A 19,730-nucleotide genomic window follows, 5' to 3' on the forward strand; every position below is an offset into this window, starting at 1 on the left:
GAGGTTGGGATGGCTGAATAGCCTTGCCACTGGGAGGAGCACTTGTCAGTTAGCTCTCAGTGCCAGTCCCAAACCCAGATTAAATAACAAGGGTTGTGTACGGAAGAGCATCTGGCATAAAAACTGTGCCAAATCAGGTATGCTGACCAGAATGATTCCCTGTGGTGACCTCCAAAAATACAAGAGCAGCCAAAAAAAATGTAGCTCAGTATGTCTTGTTGAGAAAAATCAGTGTATGATGGAGATTAGCTGTATATCTTTTTCAATGGTGCTCAAATCTTCCCTGCCACAGTCAGATGGGTGCACTCACAGATGGCAGAAGTTCATGAGAAACTGGAAGGAACTATCCTGCTGCTTCGCTAAAATGTTCACTCAGTCCAGTTTTCTTTGGCTATGACTCTCACAACCTGTGGGTGATCTAGTGTTTCTTATATAATTCTAGAGAGTAACATAAGGCATTCCGGCTTTTGGATTATTTACTGAGCAGCTTTTGACAAACTTGTGGAAAGTTAGACTCTTTCACTGCTGACTACTACTAGAACTGAATGTCATGTTTACTTTGCACAAGTCCAAACCACCTGCCATCAAATGTGGAGAACTGAGAAGGGGAGGGGGTGAAGGCTTTTTTCTTGGTCAAGCTAGCACAGAAACCCAGCGTGACGGCCAAGGAGTCATTAATAATTAATGAAACCAGACCCTGGCACAAGAGACCTGTGACTAAAGGACCCAACCATGTTCTGTGAGCAGGCGGTTAATGATTAAGAAGGGGATCACACCAATTTAGCTGGTGTATTGTTACATTGTAGAATGGCAGTGGCAGGCAACAAAACTGAAAAACATACAGACTGACAGGTTCAAAAGGCCAAAAAAAAATGCTAAGTTCACCCCGTGCCAGCCAAGCAGCATTGAAAGAGAGGAGAGAGCTTTAATATTGAAGGCCACAAGTGCCTATAGAACAAATCCCTTAATTCTTTACAGAAAGTTTTCTTCAACTCTCTGTTAGGGTGAGTAAGACGTATGAGTCACAGTCATGACTTTACTCAGAGCAAAACTCAGCTTCATTTCAGGGCATGTCTCAAAGGAGAGCTTTGAAGCAGCAGAGAACAATGCAGGCAGGTGATAAATCAGGCCAGGAGAGCACCAAGCCCTGCTCTCATTACCAGCTTGAGTGGTCTCAGTGCCAGGCAGGGACACACTCATTGTACCCACGTCAGGTCAGTGGAAGGGAGGCTGAGTTCAGTGAGGTGTAGAACTGAAGCGCTGCTTTACCAGATACAGCATGATGGTGAAAGAGATGGTGGAATGTGCTCAGTGGACAGTTCAAGCTTTGGTGTGATATGAGGTGGAGAGAGACACAAAGGAGGAGGTGCACCAAAGCCAGCCAGTGCAATCACCCTCCGTGGACAGACTGCTTTGATGTGGATTTATTTTCAGCATGTTTGCTTTGTGCATAGTCCACCATACAGAAAAACCACTGCTTATTTGCTCTTAAGACATAAATGTATAAAAGTGTACTGAAATTCATTAAACATTCTTTGAAGTTTGGCTTAACACCCCAAGATAACATGCCAGTGCTAAAAAAAAAAGTTTAAACAGAGTTATCAGTTAATATAAACTAAACCATTCTCTACACAACTGAAACTACCCCCCAAAAAGTGTTTTAAGATAAAAAAGACATATGCGCATATTAACTGATGCACAATTTGCACAATAGCAGCATTTAGTTTTGTCATGTTGTCATGTTTTACACTCTTCGGTTACATTCATGACAGAAATGGTACTTACTCATTACACAAGGTTCATCAGTTCACAAGGTTATATCAAACACAGTCATGGATAATTTAGTGTCTCCAATTCACCTCACTTGCATGTCTTTGGACTGTGAAAGGAAACCAGGAGCACCTGCAGGAAACCCACGCAGACACGGGGAGAACATGCAGACTCTATACAGAAAGGACCCAGACTGCCCCACCCGGGGATCAAACCCAGGACCTTCTTGCTGTGAGGCGACAGTGCTACCCACTTAGCCACCGTGCCGCCCAGCAGCATTTAGTAAATACTTCATCTTGGTTAGGATAAGAGCCCATCCTGGAAAGACTCCTGTAAAAAAACTGCATTTTCACAAAACTCAACATAAGGAGCATAAACAACCTTATACAATGTTTTTTTTAGAAAGCATAGCAGCTTGCCATGATTTTAAAATTGCAGGAAAACCCTGAAAACAAACTGAAGTGGGGTCAACTTGAGAGAGTTTCCAAAGGAATTAAACTCTAGGAAACAATCAGATAAAAAAGATAAAAATAAAGAGCATTCCACCTTAAAGAAAATTAAGGGCTGAAATGAAATGAAAATGCTAAGCAATGTTTTGACAGGATTCAGGAGCTATTCCACTGAGACTTACTCCACTAAGTCGGGTCTGTCTCAAAGCACCCAATACGGAGTGTTCAACTTTCCTAAAGTTGAAGGGTTATGTGTGCTTTATAAACAGTCTTACATGGCATTTTTTACCTCATTATTTTCATGTGGTGTTTATCGTTTATTACAAACAGACAGACAAAAAGCTCCAAAAAACAATATCAATACAAAGCAAAGATGTTGTCCTTTGCTCTTTTTGAGAGCTCACATTATCACTTCAATATTACAAGTAAATTATCTTTTGAGCATTAAATCTTCAAAATTCTGTCCTGCAGCAAAGTGTTATTAGCAGGATGAAAATCAAGAGCTATGATAATGTCACGGCACCATAGAGGCTCCAGTTTAACGTTTAAAGTCATTGATATTGTGCCCAGCACAATAGTGGGGTGATAAAGTTACTGAGACCGAGCTTTGGTATTTTACAACTTTATGGCCTTTGGCGTCTCCTCTGTGAGGCCTGATCTGAGTGTAAGGAGATCTGTAGGCAAAAAAAATGTCACCCCCACAAATTCATTGTTCCCTCTGAGGCTGAGCTACAGTAAAGTGAAGATGCAATAGCCATGCACAGTTTTTTTTAATTGCTGGAGCACTGGAGCTCAACACTTCAGTCAATCAGCTGCCCTGAGGCTAAAATAACATGGCATTTTGACCCAGGGCAGTTCACTCTTTTGTGTGTGTTTGTAGTACTAGTGGTTGGAAGAGGTGCTCAACCTGCATGTCTGTAAAGCACGCAACATAGCAACCTGACTCTGGTGTTTGTGGAGTTTCTTAGATTACTGGGTCATGGGGATCAGCACTGTGGGGTAATTAGAGAAGCTGGAAATAATGTCAGATTAGAGCTCAGCACCGTGCAGTGGTCTACATGCAACCTGACAAGACATGCTGTGCAAATCAATATAAGGCAATAAAGTAAATAATACTACAATAAGATAAACAATACTTCTTCTCAGTATTGGTTGTATTTTTTTCCCTTGGTTGCTCCCATACTAGGGGTTGCCACCTTGACACACCATTTGAACCCTGGATCTCAGAGATAGTGGGCTAGTGTGATTTTACTGCTGCACCACTTAAGCATGTATGCATCCTTAAAATATGGTGCATGGTGCAACACTAACATAAATGGTGGTGGCAATATAGCATCATGTAATGTGACAACAGCAGCAGATCAAACAAGCTGTGCCTCCAGTGTTTGAGTATCTTTTTAGCATGGTTTTTTAAACTCTTGTTTCTATTTAACAAAACAGTTACGGCGCCCCTGTGGCGCAGCGGGATATTCCGCTAGCACACCAGCACCGAGATTCTGAACTCTTCGGGTTCGAAACTCGCCGTTGCCACCGGTCAGCTGGGCGCCATCTGGCGGGCATAATTGGCAGTGCCTGCAGCAGATACTAATTGGCCACCGTATCTGCAGGGTGGGGACCGGATTATGTGTGGGTGGGATTTTCATACGCTGTGTAAGGACCCTGATTGGCAGAAGAGGCGTGTACGGTGACGTGCTCTCCTCGGATGCAATCGGGTATCCCTCAGCAGCGGAAGACAAATTGAGTGTGCTAAATTGGGAGGAAAATGGGGAGAAAATGCATTAAAAAAAACAGTTACAATCCCACCACAGAGGTCAATGATTAAGATCTTTTAAAATAAAAATAAAAAGTTTTAAACATTAAGCTAAAAATCAGATTAATTCAAAATCAAATCTACATCACAATAAAATGCCAGTATACTTCCTAAATCCACTGCATTTAGCCTCGGCGTAGACCAGTGATCATAAAACTGCAATACAAATAAAGGATACTAAAATATAATCAATAGAACGGCAGCAAGCAAGAAACCACTGCAAGAGAAACAGCCACACTCATGTCATTTTTATTAAAGTACCTTAATAATACAATAAAGAGAATGTAAAATCATTTCTCCGTGAGTTGAGATGTTTTGGGATTTACAGTAGGACTGTTATTCAAAATACTGAAGCAGGTCCACATCAGGATAGCTCAAATTAAACAGAATTAAACACTTGAACCAAACAGAGATGTTGTGGTAAGAGGTTACACAGCGTCCATTCCCCAAATCCTCTAATTTATTGCAGTTTTGCAAAGAATTGTAGGCTAATATTTATCCACAGAAGAAGTAAAATTAAATGATAAAAAGTGTTTATTTGCAGTCATTGCTACTAAAAGTGCTGCAGCTGGTTATTAAGTTAAGGTGAGAATTAAATGCACAAGGTTGTTGGACTTGAATGTGTTTTCAAAAAAAACATGGCGCTGTGCAGTAAAACACTTCATGTAGATATAAAGCTCCACTGGGATCCTTCAGGCTTCAAGCTTGACTAATGCTCAAGTTGTTTTCCTACTTCTTGACAGAAAGATCAGTCAAGTGACAGAGGTTTCCAGCATATTTATAGAAGCACTTGTAAGCCATGTACACTCATTCACTTAGGGAAGGCACAAATGAAAATGGGATAATTTAGTGTCGGAATCACTTCATACAGCCAGTCTCTCATCATTTACTGTTACAGTGTGGATCTATTCGAAACATTTCAAAAAAGGTCTATTCGTTTTAGCAGACAACATGAGTCACAGTTTAATGAGTCTTTCCATCAACAATCACGTTAGAACATAAAGCCAATATGGGCGGCACGAGGGATGAATGTAATTTCATTAAAGAGCAAAAAGCATGTCTAAAAAAACATGGCACAAAAACGACAATAAACTTATGACCCTTTGTAAAAAGAACTCCAGCACTCAATAGTAAGAAATATTAATGGGAAAACATCCATATGTCCAGCAGTCCTGAACAATCAGTTTCACTTTTAGTGTGAGGACTATGAAGATTTTTTCTCTTTGATGATCTCATCATTTTTATGTCTGATGGTGCAAAACTGTACCAGTGACTAAACAATCCAGACATGCATTGCATTTTCAGTTTTTCAGATCCTGCAGAAATCTGTTTTTAATTGTGCTCCTAGAAAAGGAGCCAGAAAACATGACATTAACCATTACTCCAAAAAAAGACCACACCAGAGAGCCTTGCTGTTTCTAAGGACTACTCAGCACCCTTCAAAATAAACACCAAAATGTCCAAGAGTAATAACAGAGCACAAGAGTCTTGAGTTCGAGTCTTAGTGGTGCCACCAGTCTGACCGGGGACTCAACAGACACAACCAGCCATGTCTATGGAGGAAAGTGAAGATGGGGAAATCCCAATTGCTGACATTGCAAGAACCGACCTGTGCCCAGTGTAGCATGTGGCTTTACACATTTGAGGATGCTTGTGGTAGCCTGCGGCCCTTTTTTGGCCTGCGAGAGTGTGGTACAACCAGTAGGTCATCAGACCGCAGAGTAACTGAGTATATCCATATTGAGACAATGCAAAAAGGAAAAAAGAGACAATAGATCTCAGCCTTCTACTGTTACTGGGTAACTGAATATGACTAGATTGGAAGAAATAGGGAAACATGCAAAAACAGGCAAAAAGACCTGACAAAGAAATGTTATGCTTTGTATGGTGTTGAGAGACACCCTCAGTATGCTTTTAAATTATTTTTTTATCAAAGGCACAACAGGTATCTTTTCTTTAGATGCAGAACTCAAAACTAAGTGTGGCAGAAGTGTGTGTTTGTACTGGACAAGACAAGATCAGTTCAGCAAAACACAGCCTGGGAGGAACCAACTTGCTGTGAGCAAGAACAAACAACATTTCCTCCACACGCCTTTAAAGGCCTGTCAAAACACGTCTGCCTCAGGTGTGATTTAGGGAGAAATCTAATATATTCTCTTGTAACATTGTTGTGTTGTGAAGAGTTAGTTAACACATTTTGATTGGTAGCATACAAAGTTACTGATGTCACTGAGTCAGAACAGAATCCATTAACAAAACTGTTATTACTGACAAAATGCTATGTGATGTGTACATTTGAAAAAGTAAACAAACTATAAGTCCAAACAGTTGTCGACACCTGACACTTAAACTTTCACATTTTTATGTCATAGGCAGCACTTGGATTAGACTAGTATATCGGGGGGAGGGGGGCAGGATCCAGCTATTAAAGGTGCTTTCTTTGTAAATGTATCGATATCTGAATCTGTCATGTCTGTTTTCCTTCTTCTCCCCTAAGAAAATTACAGAGTAAATTACCTACAGTTTTTTGGCACACTTTTAGTGGTTGTCTAATAATTTTAATCACATCTTCTCCCATTCGTGAAAAAAAGTATTTTAATCACAGCTATTTTCTGTAGTTAGCAAGGTTAGGAAGCTAAACCTGATACAAAAATAACCAAAAAAGGACACCTTAAATAACAGCAGGAAATTTTCTCTTATTTATTTCCCAGAAACACTTGGCATAGGGGATGAACAGGGGTCTAATCCATCACAGGGTGACAAACATTGACTTAGTGACTCACTTTCATCTAGGTGCAAGGGGAAACTGGCATATCTGGAGGAAACCCACACGGACACAGGGAGAACATCCACAACCATATCCTAAGCTTGTGCATGGCTGCTTAGTAATAGAAAATTCTATTCATTAAGGTCCTGACAAACTGTTCTTGTGCTGTTGTTTCAAAAGCCAGTTTAGTGGTAGTGAGTGCTGCAATGGAGTTCAAACAAGTGCTACACACATCAGCACTCAAAATTGCAGTTCTTCCAGGCATTTGCTTTTTTGTGAATTTCTTATATTATTATTTGTTAAATTATGGTATGTGTATGGGTACAAAATATGAGTACAAGTAGAAGCTCATAATGTTTATGCTATACAAGTTAAACACCAGATTAAATAGCCATTACACTAAGTGTTAAAATGACACAAACACTGCTACAAATTGTGACCAAAGCAATGGATTATTGTGGAAATTTTTCACACATTAAACAACTGGCACTCCGTGCCATCATCTTTCTTGCACTTTGGAGTTCTTTGGGGAACATTTTCAGAATATAGCATTTTTAAAGCACATCTGTTTTTGTCTTTAAATGTATGGGCATGGATCCAATGTCGCCAAAAGCTGGAGCAGATGGCTTGGGTTGCACACCCTAAATTAAATTAGAATTTTACATTTCTACTTTTGTTTTATTGCATGTGTTAGAAGCAGGCGTTTGAAGTGTTTGAAAAAAAAATCTAGATTTGCAAATATGTGAAACTAATGCCACATTTTGGATTTATAAACCACAATGTACAAATAGCTCTGCCCTAAGGGTGCACTGGTAGTTTTTGTGTCATTGTTCCTCTGCTTAGTGTCAAATGAAAAACAAGACCACACAAAAGGACCTTTTGATTACAAATTTAGCCACTATCCACAGCACCACCATGCCACCCTAATCAATTTTTACAAAACATAAATTCTTTGAAAAAATAAAAAAACAAAAATGAATAGTAAATGCCAACTGTACTTAAATACAGTAATTAGGAATCATCTCTTTTAAAACAGCATTAGTTTAGTGCATCCTTGATATCTTTTCTAAATGCAGTTATAGTATTGCCCATGTCAAAATGCATCCCTGCTTTTAAAATATCAGAATTATTAATATTGCAGAAAAAAAGGTACTGAAAAAAAGAATTTAACAGTGTTCCATTGTTGTATTGCTTAGTCCTATTCTGTTCCATTAGTTGACCAAACAGGATCTTTTCATGCTCTACTAAAACCACAAAGCTAGACAGGGTGTCAGATGAAGCTCAATCTCTTTTCACAGTGGTGAAAAAAGTGATTTAACTAGCTGTGTCCACTGTGGGATCTTTCTTATAAAGACTAAGTGACACTCTGAAAGAGCAGACAGGAATGGCACAGATAAGGTCTTATTTGCTGTTAGCATTGTGTGTGAGATCAGCAGGTGATAAAAGTGAATAGTATGTCTTCCCCCCCTTCGTTAGTTGAAAACACATTCATTCGCACAGGATCAGACAGGCCCATTGTGTGGGCACACTATTAACGTCACACTGAAGCAAACCAGCAGTGACTAAGTGGTAAAGGTAAAAACAACGGCTTCATCTTAAAGCAAAACCTTCGCCTTAAAGCTGGGCTCTAAAACACTTTTAAAAACAGTTGCATAAGCAAATCCTAAAACCCGGCTGGAATAACGATTGTTGAATGTTACAGTAACATTGCTTAGGTTGATAGAGTTGCTGTTCTACATCGACTTGGAGCTTTTGTAGCTTCAATAAATGGCAACTAGACAGCGCCTGTGTGTGTGGGCATACACAAAAGGTAGATGAAGCATAACTGAGAGCTTTACTGAAATTTACAATCCAAGAAAGCAGGAAATTAGCGAAGGGAGAAAAAACGAGGAAGTGGTATTCATGGCAAGTGCTATAGATTAACAAACGTGCCTGTGGGCAAGTGACTCATCAAGACTTCTTGACAGCTTACGCATGTACCTGATCTGAGACTGACAGAATTCTAGTGCTGGGAGGCAGAATAAAAAGCATATAGATGTAAATCTGAGAAAAGACGAGATTCTCATCTGTTAACAAGTAAATTGAAGGCTGGTCTGTAATTAACAGCATACCTATACATGGTATATTAATAACAACACGAAACACGGTTGAACGCCACCCAGTTAAACGTCTTCAGACGACAGACTGCAAGCGTAGACGACTTTTTATAATTTACCGTTGTATGCTTATCTGCTTTATGGGTCCTTTTATATCTCCTCACCCCACTAAACAAACACAGACAGTGTATGGATACACAATATTTATAATGTTTATTGATTTTTATCACAATATTGACCACCTGTGCAATTCTAATATAGCCAAAGAAAAAAAAAAAAACAGGCACCATGCCAAAACTGATGGACGAACCAATCAGGCCAAATACTTCAAGCTTCAAAACATTGGAAATCAATGTTCATATCTAAAATCATATACATAGTTTTGTTCCTGCATTCTATCAAAATCACACATGGTGACTAACAGACCAATACAGTTTCTGTTTAGGTCCAAAATTAAACTTTAAGTAGAAGTGATATTTGACACACCCAGCTTTATACCAGGTAGTCATTGCTTTTTGTCTGACATCTTTAAAAATACTGACAATACATGATATTGTATGCTGTTGCTCAATGTATGCTCTTAACAAAAGTGTTTTAAAAATAATGTACAGGTTTATTTAAACTATTAAACACATTACAGTTCAAACTAGCGTAGCCAATCCTCCATTTGCATTTCTTACAAAGAGTTAAAGAAAGTGGGGTTCAAACCCAAAACCTCAAAAACCTGGTGCAGCACTCACACTACCTATTGAGCTGGTAGATTGCTGGAATTGTTTTTAATTCCAAATGTTTACATTTTTGATGATACACTAAATAGTATACAAAAGTATACAATTGATTATAACCCAAAACTGTGGGCATTTATATGGTGTTAGCCCTTCTTGCAGTACATAAACTGATTTAGGATATAAGTAATAAAGCAAACCAGGCCCACAAGAGTGAGCAGACACCTCAGCACAGGTGCTTAAGCTGAAAGAGAAAGAACATGCACCTGGGCACCAGCTGCCCAGTCTCCCCCTGCTCTCATTTATAGTCTAGAGTCACGCATGGGCATCTGTCATGGCAGTGCAGTGCAGTGAACATCAGATCACTGCAGGAACCTGACTGTGAGAAAACATGCAGCTGCATTCATCCACCTGCTCTCCTGTTATAGCTGCTGCGCTCTGTATGTGTGAGTCAATCAGTTGGACAGGTGTTTTTAAGTGGTAAATAAAAATCTCTCCCCTCATATAACTAAAAAGCAGTCCTTCAAACATTCCTGCACTTGCATCTTTATTCATTTTATCAGACATGCGTACACCTTATCAGGTACGGAAAGGCTGGCAGGATACAACAGGTATGCTGCCTTTTCTCTATGATTTTGTTTCTCTGCAGCTAGTTGGGGGAACCTCCCTCAACCGAGCTCTGACCTACGAACGACACTGGGTTTCGCCACTATGTTCAAACATGAACATGATCGAGCAACTACACACACGCGCACAGGCTGCAGCTTGTTGCCAGTGGTACGTGCCAGCCCTAGTGTACCTAAAGACACTGTCCTTAAATTATCACAAAACAACACAGTGTTTACTTAAATGGAGTGTCAGTTTGCACTATGATTTACAAAGAAACATAAAATCAATATACCAGAAGTGTTTGTTTCATTAGGTTTTTAAACACACTACCCAAATACATCCTCACTTAGTCATCAGAGCTGTTAAAATTAAAATAACTGTCGATCAAAAAGTTCTTGGCCGGAATGATATAAATGGTAATCAATCAGGCTTCAGATTCAATTTAAAAGCAATCAGCATTTGCCTCTTTCTCTAATCAATCCTAATCAGATCATAATTATGACTTGAAATGTAGCTGTTTATTTTTAGTCCTAAGTGCCCTGTTCTGATTGGTCGAAGTATCAAGTCTGTTTCATTTTTCGCATTTAACACAGTATGCCTCGATTACTAAACAAATTAGACTTCTACATATGTCTGTTCATATTTAATGCAAATATTGCTGTGCAACAGCAGACTGCAATCAATAATTTGAAGAGGCGCTTGTTTTCAGTAATAGGACAGATCCTTTTAAGCACCCGCAACATTTATCTGCACTACTATTTAAAAGCCTTTACAACCATCTCTTAGAAATCCATGTACCCAAATTAAATAACCAAGCAGCATGGCTAGAGTAGAGCTTGAGTGTGACTGCAATCTTTTTCAGTGGCTCTAGTTCCAACAGATTTTTCTTTAACAAACATTTTTTTTTTTTTATCCTAAATGTAAAGAATATGAAAGGGCCAAACCAAACTAAGCAGCTACCAGATAATTTAGGCCCTCATAAAATATTTAAAAAAGAAATACTTATTCAGTATTATTCAGCAAAGAACTTGTCAAGATGTAAACTATAAAGTCAAACCTGTCTATTATGCTAGCCCACCACTACTGGTATCCAGTGCTACTGGCTGGCCGGGTGTCTAAACAAACATGATTGGCTGTGTCTTGTAAGGTCGAAGCCGTGCAATGGATTGGAGCCCTGCCCTGTCTAGTGTGTTCCTGCTATGTGCCCAGTGTTCTAATGTAAGCCCCCTTTTACATTCAAACCTGGATCTCAGCAATAGTGGGCTAGCGTAATAGACTGTTGAGCCACCTGAGCTCCATCTTATATAATATAAACCGCCATCATCTAGGCATCTTTAATTGAAATGCAAATTTGCAGCCAGTCAGCTTAGTAAAGCCTCTTAAATGCTTCACTATTAAGCTCAGTTTGGCACAAAGATATTTGGGATCACACGTTTATAGCAACATCTTGGCTGGTGGTTTTCACTCTGAACATGGTGTAGAATTTTGGCAAACAAACTAATTATCAATTAATGTTGAAATGAGACTGACTCTAAAAGCAAGTCTTGTTAAGTTTAAACAGCATCATTAACAATACAATCCTCTCTGGAAAAAATGAATAACATCCTTTTCTTTAACAACCTCATTGTTTACATCTTAAGTGTAAAACTGTGGCACAGTTTTGATAATGGTCAAAAAGATAAAAACAATTCAACACCTTTTTGTGACACAATGGCTTTGCTTTAAAGCCTTAGGTAAAAAGCTCTGCTCTGATAAGTAGTGATAAGAAAGTTTGTGCCCATGTAGCATATGTTAGGTGTGAGGTTATTAACTTAACTGATGGCACCAAAAACCGACCACTCCTTTAAAACCAGTAAAGCTGTTTTACGTGAACACTGGAACTGGAGCTTATTTAAACACGGGCATGAAGGCCTGTCTTTCTTTATCTTCTCTTTGGGGTAATTAATGGGACAGGGCACTTATCTGGTGTCATTAAAAGCGATTTTGGCTGTGGTACATACAAGTAATGAAAACTGATAGAAGCAGTGTCCACACTAAGCGGATGACAATGTTTAGAGCAGGAAATACGTGAAACTAAAATATTTGAGGTAGTTGAATGGAGCCAACAGGTTTTCCGATATGATAAATTGGAAGCACTTTGTAAGTTTGGACAGATGAAGCACTAACGTACTGAGGGATTGTAACAGACAAAGCAGCAGAGAGGCATGAAACAGAGGGAACCAACTTCAGTCTGGGTCCATATGAACTCAAGCAATTTAACAACTGCCAGACACAAAGGACACCTGTTGGGTGTTTGAGGTCTCCACAGAACAGAGATTCAGATAAGATAGCAAAGACAGATTTACAAGTCTGGAGAACGGTCATCTAGAGTCACAATGGTTCAAATAGCCAAAGGCAAACAAATAGCAAACATACTTTGAGCTGTAGAATTTTTTTTTTTTTTAAAGTAACTGGTATGTGTGTCGAAGTGTAGGTAATAACAACTCCCTCACACGACCAGTCATGGTTTTGTAATGCAAAACTGCTTACTGGTTTTAGATCACAAAATGAATGTCATGTGCTGATAACAAATGCATCATTCTAAGTGGCATATATGAGAATGCTGACTGGAACTAAGTTATGACCCTGGAACTTGGGCTGATGTTTTGCCAGACTGCTTTAGCTCTGTCAACATTTATCACAGTTCACAGAGCTCAAGGTATGTACATCTGAATAGCTCTACATGCTTATTACAATCCATTTGCATTCACATTTTACCATGCAGATCATAGTTGAAATCTCTGCGGCCAACCAAGCATCGACCGACCAACCTCTACACAGAAATGATTAACTATGTCCGAGGATAAAGGGGGAAGGCAATAGCACTGCGATGGACAGGCGTACCGTGCAGGGTTTTCCTGCCTTGCGCCCAGTGTTTCCAGTGGAACTGAACCCACCATGACCTTGATCGAGAAGAAGCAGTTGATGAAAATGAAATGGAAAAAAATCAAAAACACTGGTACAGTCCTGCTCTGCCATAAACTCTGGTTTGCAATATCCCTTAATTTACTGACAGGCTCCTCAGAGAGTCATCAGCAGCTCAATTCATGCTATTATTGATCACCACAATTTACTGATTGATCCAGTCTGTGGTGATGGATGAGAGGTCAGCTCAGTGATTTATAGCTATGAAGCAGTCAGAAGATGAAGCAAGGCGGTAATGAAATGTCCAGCTTATAGCTTATAATGTATTTACAAAAAAATAAATAAATAAAAAATAAGTGAGATAGATATTTCTCTTGTGTGTACGTTTGGTTGGTGCAGTGGTCTTTTATGCAAACCCACAACCACTGAAATCAGGGTTCAGATGTCAGTGATAATATCGGCCAGCTGGGCACCTACATGGAAATGATACACTGTGGCACCCTGTCGGGCTACATTAGCTTTATAGGTTTAGTGCAAAACTAATGATCACCTGGACATATTCACCTGCATTTAGTAAAGGTAAAACTGTAATAGATAAAACACTTGTGACCAGAGGCATATTTGTATCTACATCTTATTTTCAAACAGTTAAGAATAATCTGATAATTACCTGATTGTAGGACTTCATTTCAGCTCCAGATAAGTGGTACAGTGGCTTGGTGTGACCCTGTTGCATAAAGTCCCTGAAGAAGTTGTTGATTTCAGCAACAGAGATCACGCACACTGTAGAACTTGCTGTGGGCTCAGGTGAGTCATGTTTACTCTCAGCAAATGCTGCAAACAGCACATCATCTCCTTCCTTGAATCCCATCTTTCTGCGCAGGTCGCTTCCAACTTTGGCGACATGTGCCGCCTGAAGAACATTGAACACTGTCTGTGTTGACCGTTTTCTCCTCCCTTTCTCAGAATAAATGCACTCAAAAGGCATTTCTACGTAATGTAGAAGCTCCAAGTCAGAGGAGCACATCCGCACAATGCGTGTATGGAAGGCTTTGGAGCTGCTGCTTTCTCGCTGCACGGTGAGAAAGTAAACATATGAGCCACTGTGAAAGGAATAGACATAGCGCAAAGGATAATTCCCATGCAGTCCTGGTGCCAGGTCCATATATGACTGTTTAGAAACAAACTCAAAGCGGTCTTGTGTTTCCCACATCTTTCGTACTGAGATTGTATGGTGAAGACGAGGAGATGATAGGGATGGGTCAAGAGGCTCCGAATTGGCTACAAAGAACCTCACAACACCACCAACTTCTACATTTACAATATGGGTTCCTGCAGAGCCAACGACATACTGGCTGCCATCTTTGTTATGTGAGCGCATGCAGTTCATGTCTAAGCCTAGCTGACCGTCTTCTAACAGGTGGCTGGTGCAGACGCCATTCCCAACTGTGCCGCAGATGAAGAGCTCAGGATCGTAGTAGGTCTCCATGAGCAGAGCAACGCTGGTGTTGTTAGCATTGCGTGGTAGCTTTGGATCTTTGCAGCCTTCACAAGCACTGCACTGGGGGCTCTCATGAACAGGTCCAGTTTTATACTCATCTATTTTCTTAAGTTCTCCAGATAAGGCATAGATCGTGTTAGTAACACCCAAATATACAGATTCATTGAAAACTAATAGTTTTTGCACAGGTGTATCTGCCACAAAGTGGGGAAGGTCATATGTCACAGAAAGATTAAGTTTGGAGATTTCTCCTGGTTCTCTGCATTTGCCAAGTACCTCCAGCCACAACGTCTGGAGAAAGATTAGAATATATGTGGCACCATACAGGGTTGTTTTCATTGTGTTTCCTAGAAGGCAAAAACAGAGAGAATTGACATTAAAAACTGAAGTATGTGATAGAAAGTCAACATTCTATTATTCTGATATATAAATATCCCATTAGAAAATTAAAATTCAGCATGCACACAAAATCTTCTGGGGCTTGTACTGGTAAAAAATACATCTGTACTTCCCGCACTCTAACCACAATGGCATGAGATCACTTGCTGCTATTTTAAACTGAGATGTATAACAACAAAAAGCTGCACTTAAAACAGGCAAAGTGCCTGCAATTCACCACAGACTACATGGTGAACCGCTGTTAACATAATGGGTAAATTTGAAATGTCCAAAAAGCATTCATGTGGTCTTGCAGCAGTGGAAATGAATCAGTGCATCGGCAGCCGACTGAGATTGCACCACAACGACAAGGCTAACTTTAGACAATCCTCAAGGGAGCGGTTGAAAAACTCAATTAAGACAGGCAGGCTGCAGACACTGGAGAGGTGATTTATCTTTGGTGGGCTTAAACACTTAAACAAGGGGTTTGCTTTGAAGAGGAAGGCAGAAAGAGAGAAGAGCAGACCAAGCTGTCTACTTTTATCAAAGCCAAGAGAAAGGATTCACTGTCTTTATCTGTGCCTCACTAAAAGTAAACAAGAGTACCTACAGAGAAGAAAATATTTGCCTGGAACTGTATGCGTGTTACAAAGTAATTGGCATACAGTTGATCCGTCACTTTTTCTAACCTGTTTTGTTTACTAATCTGTTTTGTAAAGATCGATTTTATGTACTACAGGCTGTACATCTGAAACCACCTCAATCACAATACAGTGCAATACCTAAGGAGTTTGCTGTCATGTCCGAAAACATCAAAGAAACACAGATAACTCTAACAGCTTATGGAGATCAGTCATTAGCTTTCATCCAAATTAATTTTAAATGAATTTAGTCACAGGATATACAGGTCCATGTAGTAAAATCTGGTAGAGTACTGAGAATTTCACCCACAGAAATATGCAATCATGCTAAATTTGATGTAACAAAAATATTCATGTTGTTCACGCAAATACATTTCCCCTACTTCATTGATTTTGAGTGTGGATTAGTATGTTGTATGCATAGATTGTCATTGTTTCCAAGTTATTTGAGCTGGTCCATGCAAATTCCATTTTAAATTTTATATTTCACATAATCTTTAATCCTTTAAGCTATTTAGCCACACAAGCTATTTAAACACTAAAATAATCAGGCAGATTTTAAGTGTTTGCTATATTAATTTTACTTAAGCAATATGCAAAATATATTTTATCTGAGCTATACGCTATGGTGGTGGTGTGTTAGTGTGTGTTGTGCTGGTATAAGTGGATCAGACACAGCAGGGCTGCTGGAGTTTTTAAATACAGTGTCCAATCACTGTCCACTCTATTAGACACTCCTACTTAGTTGGTAGACGATCGCTCATCTATTGCTGCTGTTTGAGTTGATCATCTTCTAGACCTTCATCAGTGGTCACAGGACGCTGCCTACACGGCGCTGTTGGCTGGATATTTTTGGTTGGTGGACTATTCTCAGTCCAGCAGGGACAGTGAGGTGTTTAAAAACTCCATCAGTGCTGCTGTGTCTGATCCACTCATACCAGCACAACACACACTAACACACCACCACCATGTCAGTGTCACTGCAGTGCTGAGCATGACCCAACACCTAAATAATACCTGCTCTGTGGTGGTCCTGGGAGAGTCCTGACCATTGAAGAACAGCATGATTGGGGGCTAACAAGGCATGCAGAGAAACAGCTGGACTACAGTCAGTAATTGTAGAACTACAAAGTGCTTCCATATGGTATGTGTGTAGAAACAAGAAGGTGGTTTTAATTGTATGGCTGATCGGTGTACTTACATGGAAGTATAAAACATACATTCAAAAGGGTCTGACTACCACTTATCCAAATAAATATGGTTGACATGGTGGTGCATTAGAGTGAGTGTCACCATCTGATGATGTAAATGAACACAAATGGAATGTGAAATTGAAAGGCACACTAGCTTTCTCTTCTTAACCCTTTCTTTTATGTTAGAAAAAAATTACATCCATAATGTTATGGGTCAGATTGACCCACAGAGTTTAATGGGGTCTGTTTCTTGAAAACCTTATTGTGGGCAGGAAAAAGGCAAGAGACATTTTCTTTCCTTAATCTGTTAGCCGTTTTGGATGTTTTCCCTATGTCTGCATGTTTTTTTTTTCTGGTCACACTCCGAGATAGATGCAGAAGGTGGAATGCCTCCTCGAAAGTGTTCCTAAATTTAAGTGAAGGCTGGATTGACACCCTGCAGATACTGGATCATTGTCTCTATCAGCAGATACTTACTAGTCAAGTATTTCAAATGGATCTGGACATCCTAACCTGTGCCATTTCTAAGAAAAAAAAGGGTTGGTTGTACCTTTAAAAACAATCTGCTTGTATTGCAAGTTTTGGAAGCAACTTTTTGGATATGCAGTCCAACTCTATCGGATATACAATGTATTGCATAAGTAGTATAAATCATTATTTCATGTGCTATGTTGTACATTCAAAGCGTTATCAATTAACACCCATTTTCAAGATTTATGAATGATTAATGAATAATTAATAATTTTAGGCATTTAATGAATAATTAGTGACACAGATTTGTGACAAAAAATTTTTTTTTTTACTTCAAGGAAACCAACATTTATTTACAACAGGTTACCAGTTTACTTTAAAGTATAAAAATGAAATGTGAACACATTATTTATTATAATAACAAAGCAACAGGCGGCACTGTGGCTCAGTGGGTAGCACTGTCGCCTCACAGCAAGGTGCTGGGTTCGATCCCCAGGTGGGGCGGTCTGTGTGGAGACCGGTCTGTGTGGAGTTTGCATGTTCTCCCCATGTCTGCGTGGGTTTCCTCTGGGAGCTCCGGTTTCCTCACACAGTCCAAAGACGTGCAAGTGGGGTGAATTGAAAATACAAAATTGTCCATGACTGTGTTTGACATTAAACTTGTGAACTGATTAATCTTGTGTAGTGAGTAACTACCGTTTCTGTCATGAATGTAAGCAAAGTGTGTAAAACATAACGTTAAAATCCTAATAAATAAACAAATAAATAAGAAGGCAACGGTTAACACTACCATACTAAATAGTAATAGTATGTAACAGTAAAATAGCATATGATATCAGCGGTAGGGACGACAATGCCTACTACATAGTACACTAGTATGCGGGTTTTGACGCAGCCATAGCAACGCAAACTGGCAAAGTTTAGTAAAACGGAAAAACAAAAGCTACAACAAAACCAAAACATACGCTTTTACACTCAAGCAAGTTTAATTCATTTAACAAATAAAAAACAAAGAAAGTCGCTTACCTTTAACCTGTCGACGACAGAAAGTAAAGAACAAAAATCACATTTTAAACTGTCAGGCGACACAGACACGAACGCGCTCGAGCGCAGAATAAAGTTTCTCTCAGAGCTGAATTCTCCTTTATAAACTCAGAGAAAATAGCAAGTAAACCGCACAGAATGAATGAAAAACCTGCCAGACTCTACAGTTCAGCGGTCAGTGTTTAAAAGTTCGCTTAAATCTTATAACCCGTTAGAGAAACGCTGAGCAGGATAAACTCCCTCAGTGAGAAACACAGACTGAGCCGAACAGAGCAGCGGATCCACCGATGTGCGCGAGGCTTCAGGTGAACGCGCACTTTTCCACGCTAGGTTACGTCATCAGCCGCAGAGCTCTCTAATTGGTCGATGCACACGTGCCCGGTCGTCCATATAAACCTGAAGAAAACAGCGTTCATTGGACCGGTCGACCTTCTTCCAATGCTCACATGTCCAGTTTAGATGTGTGCCTATTGTAGGTGCTTTAGATAGTGGACAGGAGTATGAGTGGGTAGTTTGGCCTGAGACTACAAGTCATCAGGAAGATTCGACCATTTCTCTCCATGGAAGCCACTCAGATTCTTGTGCAGTCACTTGTAATCTCATGGCTGGACTACTGCAACTCCCCCCTGGCAGGAGCTCCCATGTCTACTACTAAACCCTTGCAGCTCATTCAAAATGCAGCTGCTCACCTGGTTTTTAACCAGCCCAAACACTGCCACATCACCCCACTGCTGCATTCTTTTCACTGGCTTCCTGTAGCTGCACGCATTCAGTTTAAAACACTGATGCTCGCCTACAAAGCCAAAAATGGACCAGCCCCAAGCTACCTTCGTGGTCTAATCAAACCCCGCTCTGTACCACGCAACCTCCGAGCCACTAGTCTCGCTCGACTTGATCCTCCATCCAGGACTAGAGGAAGACAAGCATCAAGGCTTCTCTGTACTGGCACCCAAGTGGTGGAACGAACTTCCTCTGTCTGTCCGAGTCTCTTGCTGTCTTTAAAAAACTATTAAAAACCCACCTTTTTACTAAGCACTTAAGCTGACTTGTACTTACTTACTAACACTCTTTCATTTCTTTAAAAAAAAAATAAATAAAACTTTGGTTCTAACAGGGTTTTAGCAGATTTGTGTTCTTGGACTGTTGTTTACTTAAACTAGAGTAATGAAATGTTTACTATGGAAGCACTTCTGTAAGTCGCTCTGGATAAGAGCATCTGCTAAATGCCGAAAATGTAAATGTAAGTGTGACCATATTTTGGTTTTCAAAAAATAGGACACAGGGTTTGGTGTTTGTTTGTTTATTAGGACTTTAATGCTATGTTTTACACACTTTGATTACATTAATGACAGAAACGGTAGTTACTTCTTAC

General features: G+C 39.8%; 1 protein-coding gene across 2 annotated transcripts in view; it reads right to left on the reverse strand.

Moving 5' to 3' along the window:
* met (MET proto-oncogene, receptor tyrosine kinase) overlaps positions 1-18,600 on the reverse strand; it is a 56,015-nt gene extending 37,415 nt beyond the window's left edge. For both annotated transcript variants that reach the window (XM_063000746.1, XM_063000745.1), the window contains exons 1-2: positions 18,341-18,600; positions 13,801-14,978 (exon numbers count right to left, since the gene is read on the reverse strand). In XM_063000746.1, coding sequence (XP_062856816.1) covers positions 13,801-14,970 — 1,170 coding nt within the window. In that variant the 5' untranslated portion in view covers positions 14,971-14,978; positions 18,341-18,600. The remainder of the gene's footprint in view (positions 1-13,800; positions 14,979-18,340) is intronic.
* Between the last annotated feature and the right edge of the window lie 1,130 nt (positions 18,601-19,730).

Source organism: Trichomycterus rosablanca, chromosome 8 (assembly GCF_030014385.1).
Source record: "Trichomycterus rosablanca isolate fTriRos1 chromosome 8, fTriRos1.hap1, whole genome shotgun sequence".
NCBI classification, from domain to species: domain Eukaryota; kingdom Metazoa; phylum Chordata; class Actinopteri; order Siluriformes; family Trichomycteridae; genus Trichomycterus; species Trichomycterus rosablanca.